This window comes from Anoplopoma fimbria, chromosome 8, assembly GCF_027596085.1.
Source record: "Anoplopoma fimbria isolate UVic2021 breed Golden Eagle Sablefish chromosome 8, Afim_UVic_2022, whole genome shotgun sequence".
In the NCBI taxonomy this organism is placed as follows: Eukaryota; Metazoa; Chordata; class Actinopteri; order Perciformes; family Anoplopomatidae; genus Anoplopoma; species Anoplopoma fimbria.
In genome coordinates this window covers 3,061,652-3,077,165 of record NC_072456.1, presented here as the reverse complement: position 1 = coordinate 3,077,165, position 15,514 = coordinate 3,061,652, and the positions used below count along the sequence as shown (strand labels likewise).

The following is a 15,514-nucleotide window of genomic DNA, read 5'->3' as shown; positions in this document are numbered from 1 at the left end:
ACTTGTTATATTTATGTCATTTCAGAACCAAACATACCTACATGGAAGAGTGAGCATGAGCTGATCATGAGGCAATAAATAATGACAATTGAAAAATAAACAGACGTTTGGTTTAATATTGTTGAACACCCTTCAGTGGACTTTGATGCAGTTCCCACCCAGTCATAGCACCCCCCGTGCTTCCTTATTTTAACTTTATTACTATCATTATCATCATCACTTTTTCATCACATCCTGGTCTGTTCTAACTCTGCTCTTAGCTCCTTAGCAGCTCTGACAAACTCACATTATCTTAATGTAGGCAGATTGGTCTGAAGAAAGATTTAGCACTGTGATTTTGTGTGACACTGTTGTTGGAGTTGACTATTCCCAGTGCGCATTTTTCCATTGAAAACACGTTTAAAAGACGACTATGGCCACCGTTGAAAAGACGTTAAATTTTTTCACCGACTATTTGTAGACGTTGATTGAACATTCACGTTTGGACCATATTTCAACGGGATTTGCAATAATCATATTTTTTATTCTCTGCATTATGCTAATAATGGTAGATCATCATTTTAGAACCCAACCCACATTTCTTAGCTGAAAGCAAACATTTCAAATCAGGGTGAAATATGGTCTAAAAGTGAACGTCTAATCAACGTCTTCACATAGTCGGTGAATAAACTTTCACTTTTGAACCACTTCTGAACGTCTTTTAACCATCAACGTATTTTAAACGTCTTTTGAACTTCAAACTGCTCACAGTAAAATATGTATCAATTAAATACGTAGTCATATTAACACATTAACAGTTTACACTGACAATTCATTTGTTTTTATTGATACAACTAACTACAATGAAATTGAAAATACACACAACAAAATCTCCCGTTTCTTCTTTAAATGTCGTGCTCATAACTTTGCTCTCCCTGTCAAAAAATTGCCACCGCTCATGTACACTTTGACCAATCAAGCGAGGCTCCGAAATAAAGAAAAACGTCCCATTGAATTCAAGCCTAGCCTCAGTTTTGTACTACTACTGGCGGACAACAAATGAATAGCCATGTCTTCATCAACGGCTAAATTTCCCATTCCCCGGATACCATCAACTAACACCACTAAGCCAGTTTCAAATGATGGTCTGCTTTTCATAGACAATGAAATTCTGAATTGTGATTTAATATGTTGAAAGTGTCATTAAATAACCGTTATATTACGGTTCTTAATTAACCATTTCAATACATTCTGTAGGATGTCTTGCATCAGCCCATCCTTTTCCCGGTCTTTTTATAGGTTAGTTATGGTCACATGTCGGAATAATGTACAGGCAGATTGTTACGTTTAGCACTATTTTGGCCTCAACTTGTGGATAATGTCTTTTCAACACAGCGAGGAAAAAGCAAAAATATTTTTCACATATTGTTAAAACGTTGTTGCACTATATTAACGCATTTTCACAGTTTACGGTTTTCCAATAATCATCTGGCATTTTAACAAATATAGATCATTTTTTTAATTCCGATAACGTTTTTCTTTGTTGAGTTGTGCAAACATTTTTTTAGTTATGAGAACGTCTTTTCAACGGAACTTCATCCACCATGCATAAACAGGAGAAACCTATTCAACATACATTCAGAACTTTATTTCATATCGTCCCCAGAGCCAGCTTGGCTCTCTTCTTGGACACTCTTATAATGCAAAAAAATTAGCGTTATTGTAGTACAATTCATGACTTCAAAACGTTGATGACCAGGTATATTTGTTGTCTGCTATCCAAACAATACATGTTATGTCTGTGAGTAAGATGTTGATGCAATCTCCACATGAACGCGCATTTCTTCTTTAAATGTCGTTGTCAAAGCCTCCAGGAGCCAGTTTCAGATGGTCTGCCATATTTCAGATGGATGTCTGTAAATTAAACAAGAATTAAAAAACATATTCACTCTTGAGCCAGTCCTGAACGTTTAGTCGTTTTTTAAACGTCTTTTCAACGGAAAGATGCTCACTGGCATATTACACATTATAATACTTTGTATTGATTATATGTTGTTGTATGCCAAACAACAATGTTCTGACCGTCTTCTTGTTTGTACATCAATTTGTTTTACTCACTTCCTCCCCATTTAAACTGTGTACCTCCCCATTTAAACTGTGTACCTCCCCATTTAAACTGTGTACCTCCCCATTTAAACTGTGTACGGCCCCACTTGCTTTCTGTGATGTATTTCAGATGTAAAATGGCCTTAAACTCACTTTATATCAATGAACTACAGCGACAGCCCATAAAGACAGTCGCCAACATTAACTTACACACATATTAATGTTTACTGTTGGTCCATGTAGCAGTACGCTACAAGCTAACATGCTAACGCTACAAGCTAGGAGCCTCGCCTGCATCGTGAGCAGCTTAAAATTATTTTAATGATGCTAATTTTGCTTTGTATAGTTGGAATCCAGTAGTTCAAGTACTTACAAAGTATGTAGTTAGCGTTTTTTTTCCATCAGCTCGTTCACTTCGCTACGCAAGTTCGGTGCCGAGTCTCTTGACCGGTGCTACTTTCAAAGTTGGAGATGCTGTCTGAGCTCAAGTTCTTGCGCATGCTTGTTCCAGCAGTAGGCACTCACTCGTATTTTACAGAATGTAAACTGCTCCGTTAAGATTGTCCTGTGAGCATCTTGTTGGCAGCACAACGTCTATAGTTCCATATTTATGACGTTTTATGTAAAACATTAAAAGCAGACCACATTTCAACCACCAGTGTAATATGACTTTGGAGAAATACATTCAAAATAAGCAATATCATCTCTCTTTCAACCTACAACTGAACAAATCACCAACATGTGTTAAGTGTTTTGTGACACGTTGATGTTGTAACCGCATTTTAGCCGGTTGAAAAGACGGCGAAATTATGTCTTAGATGTTCAGACCCAATATCACCCAGTTTTCAACCAGAAATCAACGTTGAAATCCCGGTTGGTGCTCACTGGGATGGCAGCAGTCACATTTGGATGGAGAGGTGAGTGGTGGCATATTGATGACAGATTGTCGGGTAAGGACCAAAATCAAGGGCCCACTGAATTGATTGTGATAACAGCAGAATCAGTGCAGTTGTCTTGGTGGCTTGACAGTTGCTTGCGTCCTCAGTTGATCAAAGCAGTTCAGTTCAGTTATCGCTTTCAGTAACAAAGGATTTGTCACTATCCCGGCTGTGCTGAATAGAGAAGAACTTAAAACCATCATAAGAGCAGGCTCAAAAAGAAAGCGTTTGGATTGGGAAAAGCTCTTATAATAACTCAGATGGTCTCAGCGGAGTGACAGCGCAGATCAATAACTTTTTAAATGAAAAAAACATCATAGAAAAATTTCAATCAGGTTTTAGAGCTAACCAAAGCACAGAGACTGCACTCACAAAAATAGTAAGTGAGAGATTCAATGCTGATGCAGGTAAAGGCTCAGTTCTGGTTTCTATTGACCTAAGTGCAGCATTTGCATGCATCACAGGAAGATACATTTATGTTGTTCTCAGGGAACATGTGTCATTGACACATGACATAACTTCTGGTGTTGCACAAAGGAGCTGCCTTGCCCCGCTCTTGTTCTCACTTTACATGCTTCCTCTAGGTGATATCATCAGGGAACATAATGTTAGCTTCCATAACTACGCTATCTGTTGAGCCAAATGATGAAGATGCCTTAAGCCCCCTCACTGCCTGCCTAACAGAAATAAACACATGGATGAATAATAACCTTCTTCAATTAAACAACAACAAGACAGAAATTCTTATATTTGGTCCCAAATCTAATAGGGATGTTTTACTGGAGAAACTCGGTCATCTAACTCACCTAATCAAAATCAAATCAAGGTGTTTACGTTGTGTGCCCCATATATATATCTATAGCTATGCTGCTGTAATCCTGTAAATTTCCCCGCTGTGGGACTAATAAAGGATTATCTTATCTTATATTAATAAAGTCACCAAAATGGCATTCTTCCATGTGAGACACATTGCCAAAGTGTGACCTTTACTGACCCAGCAAGATGCAGAAAAATTCATTTAAGCATTCATCTCAAGCAGACTAGACGACTGCAAAGCACTTTTTACTGGACTTCCAAAAAATCACTCCAGTCTTGGCTTCGCTTCACTTGCTGCCTATAGCCTCCAGAATTGATTTTAAAGTCTGTTTACTCGTCTACAAAGCTCTAAACGGTTTAGGATGCTCTACGTTCCTCCATGAACACTTACAGCGGGTAAAATAAGTATTGATCACGTCAAATTGGGATCTGCAATTTTCTTTTGGAGGGGTTTTGAGGAGCTAGAAAACAGCAGTGAGGGATCTACAGCGGGTAAAATAAGTATTGAACACGTCACCATTTTTCTCAGTAAATATATTTCTAAAGGTGATATTGACATGACATTTTCACCAGATGTCGGTAACAACCCAAATAATCCATACATACAAAGAAACCAAACAAATAAGTTCAGAAATTAAGTTATGTGTAATGAAATGGAATGACACAGGGAAAAAGTATTGAACACATGAAGAAAGGGAGGTGCAAAAAGGCATGGAAAGCCAAGACACCAGCTGAAATCTGTCAGTAATTAGAAAGCAATCCTGCACCTTGTCAGTGCAAATTAATATCAGCTGGTTCAGTCCCAACTGATGGCCAATAAAAAGGTGTCTCATTACCAAGGTGTCACACAAGAAACATCTCATGATGGGTAAAAGCAAAGAGCTCTCTCAAGACCTAACTGGGGAACAACCTACCCCAAAACATTAGTGAGATATCAACATCCTCTGTTGATATTTTTTGATTGTACAAAAATGTGAACTTTCTGTTTTCATTTTTTTTTTTTTTAAATGGGCAGCACTTTGAGCTACATAGTCTGTATGAAATGTGCTTCATAAACAAAGATTACTATTATTATTATTATTATTATTATTATTATTATTATTATTATTATTATTATTATTATTATCATCATCATTATTATTTTTATAATAATGGGGGCGGCTGTGGCATAGTGGAGAGCAAGGTAGTTCTCCAATCAGGTCGGTGGTTCGATACCCGGCTTCGGCAGTCGATGTGTCCTTGGGCAAGACACTTAACCCCAAGTTGCTCCTGAAGGCTTGCCATCGGTGTGGACTGGATGTTGCATGAATGTTAGTTAGAGTCTGATGGTGGCACCTTGCATGGTAGCCTGTCATCAGTGTGTGAATGGGTGAATGATATGTAATACACTACTGACTGTAAGTCGCTTTTCTTCATCAAGTTCAAGTCACATCTTCTGAGGAGTGGATACTTGTGTTCCATCAGTTAGTCATATCATTCTTCATTCATGCCAGGTGTTTCCCTTGATTTGATCTCATTGGAAATCTGCAGTGAGAGAATCTACTTCTCAGCAGCAAAGCTGTCCAGGTGGAACACTGATACTATTTTGCTCTCAGCAAAGCACTTCTGATGCTCTGATCTTGCTCCTCATAAATGTCAAGCTGCAGAATGTCTTTGCCCTGATGTTTCAGTTCTGCCTGCATGTGAGGAAAGTTCACAGTGTTAAAGCCAACTTGACAGCAGTTGTATCTTTTGAACGTGTTCTCTTAACTTTAAGTTGTTGAAGTGTTATTAATAGTAGCCTACATGTAAGTGTTTTTGTGTGTAATGATGAATTAGATGATCTTACCCCTCTTAATGTTTGTGTATTTTAATGTGTTGTCAACCTCGTGTTGAATTGTATCTGGCAGGATAGGACAACTGTGTGGTTACACTGTTATAGAGCAGAGCATGCACAAGAAAACTACAATAGATCATTCATTTCATGATTCCATGTTTGGGTCAGATGGACTGGTGTCAGACCAAGTTTGTTTAGTTTATTACCATTGTGATCTATTCTACTAATGTCATATATACTTATGAAAACCTCAGTCAATGCACTGTATGTATTGAACCAGTACTATGATATGTTTTGTGTTATTAATAATATTGATTATTATTATTATTATTGACTTATTGTCTTTTTTAATTGCACTTCTGAATCTTTTTATTTAGCATCTGTTGTATTTTATCTCTCTTTCATCTTCTTTCATCTTCTTTCATCTCTCCAGACTCCAGACCTGTCAGGCTGGTGAATGGGACTAGTCTGTGCTCAGGCAGACTGGAGGTGAAGTCTAACCAGTCTAACCAGTGGTGGTCCTCAGTGTGTGAAGATGACTTTGACCAGCAGGATGCAGAGGTGGTCTGTAGGGAGCTCGGCTGTAGGGCTCCTTCAGTCCTCCAGGGGGCGCTCTATGGAGAAGTGGAGGCTCCAATGTGGACCAAAGAGTTCCAGTGTGGAGGCCATGAGTCTGCTCTCCTGGACTGTAGAAGCTCAGGCTCAGATAGAAACACCTGCTCACCTGGTAAAGCTGTTGGACTCACCTGCTCAGGTAGAAGAGGAGCTGCAGCTTTGATCTGGTACATTTCTGTTCTACTGAAACTCACTTTGTTCTTCTACTGACGACTCTCAGGTCAGGTTGGCGGGAGGAGACAGTCATTGTGCAGGAACACTGGAGGTGAAACTTCAAGGAGACTGGAAACCAGTACATGGCTCTGACTGGACCCTGAAGAAACCATCTGTTGCCTGTAGAGAGCTGGACTGTGGCTCTGCTGTTCCTGTAGGACGGAGAGAGGAGTCCTCAAAGAGATCTGTGTGGTTGATCGACTCTGACTGTTTTCAGTTTGGATCTGCTCTGAGGGAGTGTTTAATATCAAATTTATCTTCCTCCATCCTGGCTCTCACCTGCTCAGGTAAGCCCATTAGTGACATCATCTATGTGTTTAGTGAACTGAAGACAGGACTGTGCTATCATGTCTCTCCAGGCCAGCAGGGGGCAGATGCCGGGCAGACGGGAGAACATTGAGCTGGATTATTCTAACCTGGGTGTTCCTGCAGCTGAAGAAGAAGGAGCTCAGGGAGCAGAGTAGCTCCTCCAAGGAGCTCATCTCCCATCCAGATGGATTTCTATCACACAACCACCATCAGCATACTTTTATACGCATGTTCCCTTTAAACAAGAATAATGGAATATTATATTACATTATTATAGCCTGTCTTTATTTTATTTTCCCTTTTGGTGCACATGGGTCATTTATTGTTTTGAGCGAGATTTAGGAAGCAGGACTACATTTAGCTAAAAGATAATCAAAGTAATAAAAATGGAAGCAAAAAAGGGGTTATTTTAGTGATTAGGAATATCTTGTTTTCGTAAGATTTTAGCAATTAAGGAATTTAATTATAATTTGTAGTTAAGATTTACTTATTTTTTATTACTATTTTGCTTAGATTTAGCTTATTTCTTACTAATTTTATTTCATTTGTGATTAAATCATTTTCTGATTTCATATGAATTTCATTTTGCTTATTTCATAATTTACCTAATTTTGTTTTATTTAGCTTTATATTCATGACTATTTTTAACAACAGTGAGAAAAAAATAAATAAGAAAAGAAAAGCAAACAAAAATTAGGTTGTGGGATAATGAGTTAATTAAACAAACACGTGTATTAAATAATTTTGAAGGGTGTATCTTGGGAATTTAGCTTATTTTTGTTGATAAGAATTTTGATTAATTTGTACATAAGGAAGAACTAACTCAGTTTTGTATTGAAAGATTTAGCTTTTTTATAATTAAGTAAATTTCTTTGTGAAAGTGTATTTTGAATAGTTTTGTATTCAAATAATTTTTGATAAGAAATATCTTCCTAGCTAAGAAAACAATCTGAATAAATATGATATCTTAAGGTTCTAAACTTTAAAAAGGGGAGAAAACCTTCAACTTTAAGATTCAGCATTTTAAAATCTTTCACATTTTTTGAATTATCAAAATTGAACTTTAATGCTTTTTTCAGACCCTTTCAGATTTTAGAGTGGAGAGGAGCTAGAAAATATTCTGTCATTTTTTTCAATTTTCACTCTTCAGGTACAAGGTCAAAATGTAGGAAATGTTGTGGCGGTCGTAGACATGTGTCTATGTAATCCAACAGACTTACACATTTGACTCAATGAGCCTGAAAGCTGACCAATTGCTCCATTAGACTCAATGTTAATTCTGACGACAATTTCTCAAAGAAAGCAGATAGTACAAGTTTTCTAATCTGCTCTGAAGCTCACATTTTTTTAAAACAACAAACATAAAAAGTACATCACTGCGTTCCTGATGATATCAATATGTTGTCCATTGGAATCACGGTTTTACTTTTGGGGGCAGGAGTTTGAGAGGTAGTTTTGTTCAAAATCATTGTCTACTCTAACCTTTCTTAATTGGTCTGCCTCTCCACCCAGGTGCTCCAATCACCATGGCAACCAGTGACACACACACACACACACACACACACACACACACACACACACACACACAAATACACGCATGCAGGCAGGCAGCAATAAATCAAGCTATTTTTGTGTTTTAGACACAAATTTCACTGTTTAGCCCTTATAAGCCTTACACATTTCACTTCCCATACACAATTCATACATCAAATCGTAGATATTTGTATCCTCTTTCAGATGATTTGCACATTTAAGCAATAGGAGCATACTACATTATTAAATACGCCTTAGAGCCACATGACGGAGCCTGAATGTTTGTATTGTTCTGATAATTGTCACCTACATATGATATTGAATTTAACATGAAAGCCTAGTGTACATTCAGTTTGTTGAACTGATGAGAAGAAATTAAAAGAACAACAAAGCCATTTAACTCAGCTTTGTCAGTACACAACCTAAGAGAAAAAAAGAAAGAAAAGCCATTACCAGTACACATGTAGAGCTTGTGACTTTTTGACCACCATATATAGGAGTTCCTGTTATATCGTTCACTTGGCTTATGGACAGAGGATGACAAAATAACACTTTTTGATTAAATGTAGACGTATAGCACACCATCACAAATCATCAACACTAACATATCAAGTCAATCATGTGTGATATGGCCCCAAATTGCATTTATTTACAGTACAGACCAACACATGCACTCTGTTGCGGGTTTTACACTTCTGGAACAAAGCAGTCATTGAAATCATTCGTTTTTTACATCGTCAGCAAGTGACAAACCTGTTAAACACAAGTTCATGTTCAAATTAGTTTAATGTAGCAACTCTGCCTAGCAACGCCCCATCGGCAACAATTAACGCAAAGACAAAATCATCTGTAAATACTGTTAACATCTTAAAGCCGGTAACGATACTCACATGTCAAGTTTAAACATGCACAATACATAGTATTTCATTTTACACACAATAAATAAAACAACAGTGCAGTGAACACAGGCTTGTGATGCAGATCTGGGTTTATTAACTACACTAGGTTCGTTCGAGATGAACTGCACCTCGCCTGGAACGTGGACGAGAGCAGGCGGCAACAGCAGGGGGCGTTGACGAAAAACTGCGGTCCAGTCGGACAGTTTTCAGCTACACAGGAAGTCATTGAAATGTTTACATCCTGTTCGTTACATTTGTAGGCTACCTGTAGTTGGCAGACTACGTTTGGATATCTATGGCGTGTCCATCAGTGACAATTGTGCTTTCCTTTTAAAAGGTTTTCTGATGCTTCACAATTGTTAATCTATGGACTTCACACATTCCAGTTCTTTGACTGAAACATGTTGACATCAAGTCTTTAGGAACAGCTGGTACATACAGTAATAAGTTGCAACGCCTGGAATTAGGCTTTCTCAATAAATATCTTTATTTACAGATACTAAATAAATAACCTTATATATTATTATTGTTCTTCTTATTATTATTAGCCACATCATTGCACAACGTGAGACCACTATCCAACAATCCAGCGTCAAATCTTACAATTACACAGAAAATAAGAATTTTCTACAAAACGTGGTGTTTGTTGTGAGGATTGCCTCACCTCGAACGAACCCAATGGGAGAAGTGAACGTGAACGCAGACTATTACCGCTTCTTTCACTTTGTAGACACCGAATGACCCCGCCCACTTAGGAGACAGGAAGTGTGCGCAACAGAGACAACTAATACTTCCATTATAAAGGTGTCAGGGATAGAGGGAATGTGTTTTTTTTTTTTTTTTTTTTTTAAGAAACCATCTGTGCAGTCTGGGTTTAAAACACAGCTGAACAATTGTAGTTGGATCCTGATTGTAAACAATTTCTTTTTAGCTCCCAGTAAATAAGATATGCAACATTACGGCCAAATTTATGTTGTATATTTATATATATATATATATATATATAAATATTTGTCATCTCTAGCTTTAGCTGCTAATTTAAATGTTAACTTATTTTTCTTATTCATTTTAGCTGCATATTTCCTGGGGTTTCATTTAGTCCTGTATAAATAATCTGTTGAACTGATGGTTTGCCTTGTAATTAAGAAAGCTGCCTCATTAATGTGAATGTGCTCAAAGCTGGATCAGTAAACTAGAGTTAACTGAGTCAGTTGATGATAACACCAGTTATTAGGATCACTGATGATAGACTCTATGAATATGTTGATACAGGCCCCAGATGCTGTGGAGTGATGTTTCTATATTTACATTGTTTCCCCCCCCATGTTTTGTTTTGGATGAAACCTCTCACAGGAAACCAACAGCATTTAAGCCATACGAGTAATATCTCACTGATTAAATGAAACTCATCCGAAGCACTCAGAGCTTCAGAGATCATTGGTTAACATTATCAGATCCAATACTTTAGGAAACTGTTGCCATTTCAGTGTCTTGTAGCTGAGTTGAAAGGTCAACATGACCACTGCAGGACACAGGAAGTGATTATTTATTTCTTGCGTGGCACCTTATCGCCAAGCGGTACTTCATTCATCAGTTTCTGCAGAGGGACACGAAGGGGATGTTAGTGTCACTGTATCAAAACTAAATATCATAGATTGAACAGAATGTGTTTCATAGAGTGTGATATATATACATACAGAATACATATTAAGTTCCAGAAATCCACAAAAATTTTAGTTTTCATCCGTTTAAGAAAACACATATTACCATGTAGGAACAAGATTTTACGAAAACAGGCGATCATCATGATCAAATGCAGAAAATGCCTGAAAAAAATCATGTTTTAGTTTTCGTCAGTATCAAAGTAATCCAGTGATAGCTCCCTGTACATGCATTGGTTTGCACTCCAATTGGCAACGTGGAACGCAAGAATAAATTTATGGCCAGGCGGCAACCTCCGGTTCTGCCGAGTGAAGCCGATGCAGACGTTTCTCAAAACCTGCATTCTCTCTATTGTCCACCAGGGGGCGACTCCTCTGGTTGTATAGAAGTCTATGAGAAAATGACTCTACTTCTCTCTTGATTTATTCTCTCAGTAAACATTGTAAACATGAGTTTATGGTCTCAATCTCTAGTTTCAAGTCTTCTTCAATACAGCATGATGTTCATTTAGTAAATTATGGTCAATTTAGAGTCGAATAGACCAGAAAGCAGAGTATGCTTTAGGGCGGGGCTACACAGTGATTGACAGGTCGCTGCTGCTACCAGAGCTGTATCTCTCGGCGTCTCTTTGTCACTCCTCCGCATTCAAAATATGTTAACTTCTGTGCATTGGTTGTGAAAAAACAACATGGCAACGGCCTTATCCAAGATGGCGACGGAGAAAACGGCAAACTAGAGGCTCACAAAAACGGAAATCAGAACGCTTCTCACATCAAAATCTGGTCCCATTGCCTACGGATTCTGCGTTCATATGCAGATATATGTTTATAGAGATTACCTTTGACATGATCAGGGGATCACCAAAGTGCTTACTATTTATTCTGAGAGTAACATGAATGTCTGACCAAATCTCAAGACAACCTGTCCAACAGTCATTGTCCAGACATTTGACTCAAAACAATGACCTCATGGTGGCGAAAGAGGAAAAGTCAGGGGATCACCAGTTTTTAGCATTCATCCTCTGGGGATCTAGTGGTTAAGATATTTACATCTGCACCAAAATGGTGGACCAACTGAATGCCCAAACAAAGTGGAATCCATTAATCTAACACTCACCTCCAGCAGCCGGCTGAAGAAGGTGAAGCCGTCCTCTCCGTCCCTGCGGCTGTCGTCCACCTTGTACCTCCTGCTGGCCAGCAGCAGCTCGTTGGAGCTGTAGAGGGGGGCGGGGTCGATGGAGTGGCTGTTGATCAGGCTGACAAGGTACTCCCGGTAATGCTTCCTGGACATCAGTACACTGTGTTAGCATGATCACACACAACTTCCTGCTAGAACTCAGTCAGTATGACAGTAAGGGACCCATTGTTTTCATTTTACAACCTCTGACTTTTTTTTATTGTAGTTTTGGCCATCCTTTGTGTGCTACCCTATACCAACATTTTTTATTGATAATTAGGAATTAGCTATATTTGTTGTTTTGTGAATTGTCATTTAAAATATTGCCAGTTAATTATTGTTATGAAACTGAATTTTGATCAAGAGAGATGTGTAAACCATTAAATGCTTTGTGCTGAAACACGTCAGCAGATTTGTCAGAACACTGGTTGTAAATAAATAAACCCAAAAGACATAACACATGAGGTGATTATTTTGCTGTTGAATCCCTTACTGACAATACTGCAGAAGAAAAACAACGACACAAAAAATTATAGTCCTAAAGAAAGGCTGAAGAGATAGAGGCACATTGGTATTAAAATCTATGGACTGGAGACCTATCTAAATATACAGGCATTAACCTCTTTGGTGGGATTGAAAAGCATGTTTTCTTGAAACAAACACCCAAATTACACGGTATATCCTAGTTAGAAGCTGTGAAGAACACCTCGAGTGTCGAGAACTAATTGACTTGCTGCAGACCTTTGAGTTAGCAATGTGTTAAACATTGAAACAACAAAATTATAACTAGGCTTTGTTGAATTTAGGAACAGCTGGTACATACAGTAATAAGTTGCAACGCTGACGGGAAGAGTAAGTGAAGCACTTTATAAAGGTCTACAGACAGCTGGTGTTGTGAGATCAAAGGCCGGCCTTGGGGTGACTCAGGGGCCAAAGAGACATACTGTACTGTCTCTCCACCAAAGCGAGGCATCTGAATAACGTCATCTTACTCGCAGAGTCCAGCATGTCCAGGTTGGGTCTGAGCTCCACAAGCTGAATCTGGCTGCTGCCCTCCCTCATCCTTCTGCTCTATCACTCCACACAGACCTGAAGAAAGAGAGGGATGAAGGGAAATACAGAAAGAGAGACAAGGACCAGAGGGGTCAATGGGAATAGCTGGAAATAAATCGAGACTAACAACGAGCAAACCCCCTGGGAAAGATATTGTTGTTTAACAATTTACAAGAGAGTTGTATTAACTGTTAGGATTTATGGCCCAGGTTAAGATTAATTAATTACATTTACTTTATAATGAAGATTAATGGGAATGGTTGAGAAGTTTTACATGTAATAATGCTAACAAAGATAATTGGCATTAAACACAAAGTACAGCTGAGGCTGATGGGGATGTCACTGGCAGTTATTTGGTCATAAACTACAGTAGTACACTCAAAAAATGTTAAACTGATGATAGCGCTAGTTCAAAAGTTAGGAGATTACCAAATTATATTTCATCCTGAGGGGGAGCTGATTGGCTGTCAAAATGTGGGCCAGTCCATCTAACTCTACAGCAAGGAATGGATGTGTGTCCTCCTCATATCTAGAGAACTGTCCATGGGATCTACTTCACACTAGGCGGGTGAATTGGTGGGGACCCGAGGATGGGCACTTCAGAAGTTTGTGCCATATTAATATACTTTGCCTGTAAATAATTTGATATAATTAGATATATGCTAAGAATTTACATTCACAAAGCTATACAAAAGAACGACCTGTTCCTCTTGGCTGAAGTAGGAGAAACGCGGTCCACATTGTGCAGTAGAAGAGTCAAATGAATGAGAACGCACAGCCAGAAAAAGAAAACCTGGTTAACTAAGAAAAGTTCATTACCACCTTTGTGGGTTTTAGGTTTGTCGAGCCAGCTAACGTGAAGAAAGCCCGGCTTTGTTGAACATGCTTGGTAGTACAACCTACCTGTCTGTGTTCCAGGTGGGGGTTCAGTGTTGAAGGCCACTCCATTATTCTGTGAGTCACAAAGAAAAGGAGAACACAGGTTACTCACATTAGTCTGTTCACACAGTTTACTATGGAGGCCCTGAGACGGAAAACACAACGTTGGACAAAAAACAATAGCAACATTGAAAACACTACATTTCACAAAACACAATAAAATATAAAGCAGAATAACTTTTAGAAAGACAACCAAACCAAAAACAACTACATTTTGGAAACATAACAATAAAACAGAAAACAGAGTGGCAGTTTAGAAACCACAATAAAACAAAATCTAACAACAAAACAGAAAACTCTGCGGAAATTAAATGTAACTTGAAATAGTGTCTTTTTTGTGTTTTGTGAAATGCTATGTTTTCTGTTTTCTAAAATGTTGTTTTGTCTTTGTATTATTGTGAGATATTGTTTTTCATGTTGTTTGTTCTTTTCTAATTTGTTAATAGGTTTTCTAAAATGCCGTTGTGTTTTGCATCTATAAAAAGTTTACCAGAGCAACAATGGCTGAATTGTTTAACACAAGTATTTTTTAATGAAGCTTAGCGTAAGTTCAGTCAGGAAGACTATCTTTACGCTCCTTGTCATTCATAATCCCGGTCACTCTCTCCACGTGACTACTCTATCAGCTGATTGTGGTTTTCACTTAAAGTTAACCAACCAGAGTCTGCCACGGTTTCCTTAAGCCAATCACATCGTTGCTGTCAAACTTTAAAAACGTTCTCCTCTCTGCTGCTGTCAGTTGTCATTTCAGCACGATCAGATGCGACCCTCCTCCATCCCAGTCACCTCCAGTTGGCATCACAGTTATGCTCCTCATTCATCATCAGATGCAACGACTCACTACACCACCACCACCACCACCACCAGTGTCTTGGCTCCAGGGGGGATTGTACCTGTCTGACCTCAGCATTACTGCCCCTCTGTTAGACGGTTTCGCCATGGAGTCCAATCGCCAAAGACTTTGCAATATTCATTTTTATGATTTCTTCTGATTGAAATGCTGTGAGCACCACGAACTAAATTACAATGGGATCCATAATACTGGGGTGAAGGCAGAAATCATGTTTTCACATTAGGGCTGTCAAAATTGGCCAAAAATGACGGTTGATTTAAATACACAGGTTTGATTTCCTTTAAATATCTATTTTTGCACCTTATGTCCATAACAGTGTGTTCTAACTGTACCGTGAGTGACACAGCACTACACAGCACACCATTTTGAGCTGAACTTTTGTAGGACCCACTGTTTCTATTTATTTCAGTCGCTCACTTTTAAAGCCAGCAATGGATGAGGAACAGCTGATAGTGGAAGCTGAAATGAGGAGTTCTCTATCCGGTACCTATCCGGTACCACCTCCATTTAAAAAATAAAAATAAGGTGGCAGCAGGCTGGATGGAGATTGCCTGAAAGTGTCCTAATGCTGTTGGCTGTATTGTTTGTCAGTTCCAGTTAATATCAC

General features: G+C 38.5%; 2 protein-coding genes across 2 annotated transcripts in view; one reads left to right on the top strand and one right to left on the bottom strand.

The window, feature by feature from the left end:
* The first annotated feature begins 2,974 nt into the window (after positions 1 to 2,974).
* On the top strand, positions 2,975 to 6,947 carry LOC129094633 (scavenger receptor cysteine-rich type 1 protein M130-like). The gene is made up of 4 exons (XM_054602886.1): positions 2,975 to 3,002; positions 6,089 to 6,420; positions 6,491 to 6,787; positions 6,822 to 6,947. The coding sequence occupies exons 1-4, from the start codon at positions 2,975 to 2,977 to the stop codon at positions 6,945 to 6,947; spliced, it is 783 nt and encodes a 260-aa protein (XP_054458861.1).
* A 3,801-nt stretch (positions 6,948 to 10,748) lies between these two features.
* LOC129094943 (E3 ubiquitin-protein ligase RNF31) overlaps positions 10,749 to 15,514 on the bottom strand; it is a 28,624-nt gene continuing 23,858 nt past the window's right edge. Inside the window, exons 22-26 of the mRNA XM_054603253.1 lie at position 14,822; positions 14,019 to 14,067; positions 13,055 to 13,151; positions 12,003 to 12,168; positions 10,749 to 10,821 (exon numbers count right to left, since the gene is read on the bottom strand). Coding sequence (XP_054459228.1) covers positions 10,771 to 10,821; positions 12,003 to 12,168; positions 13,055 to 13,151; positions 14,019 to 14,067; position 14,822 — 364 coding nt within the window. The 3' untranslated portion in view covers positions 10,749 to 10,770. The remainder of the gene's footprint in view (positions 10,822 to 12,002; positions 12,169 to 13,054; positions 13,152 to 14,018; positions 14,068 to 14,821; positions 14,823 to 15,514) is intronic.

Bases quoted from the DNA above. Each gene is read 5' to 3' on its own strand.
- LOC129094633 (XM_054602886.1), top strand. From the start codon at position 2,975: ATGGCAGCAGTCACATTTGGATGGAGAG. The intron at 3,003-6,088 runs GTGAGTGGTGGC...TCATCTCTCCAG, and splicing joins AGTCACATTTGGATGGAGAG to ACTCCAGACCTGTCAGGCTG. The intron at 6,421-6,490 runs GCTGCAGCTTTG...GACGACTCTCAG, and splicing joins CCTGCTCAGGTAGAAGAGGA to GTCAGGTTGGCGGGAGGAGA.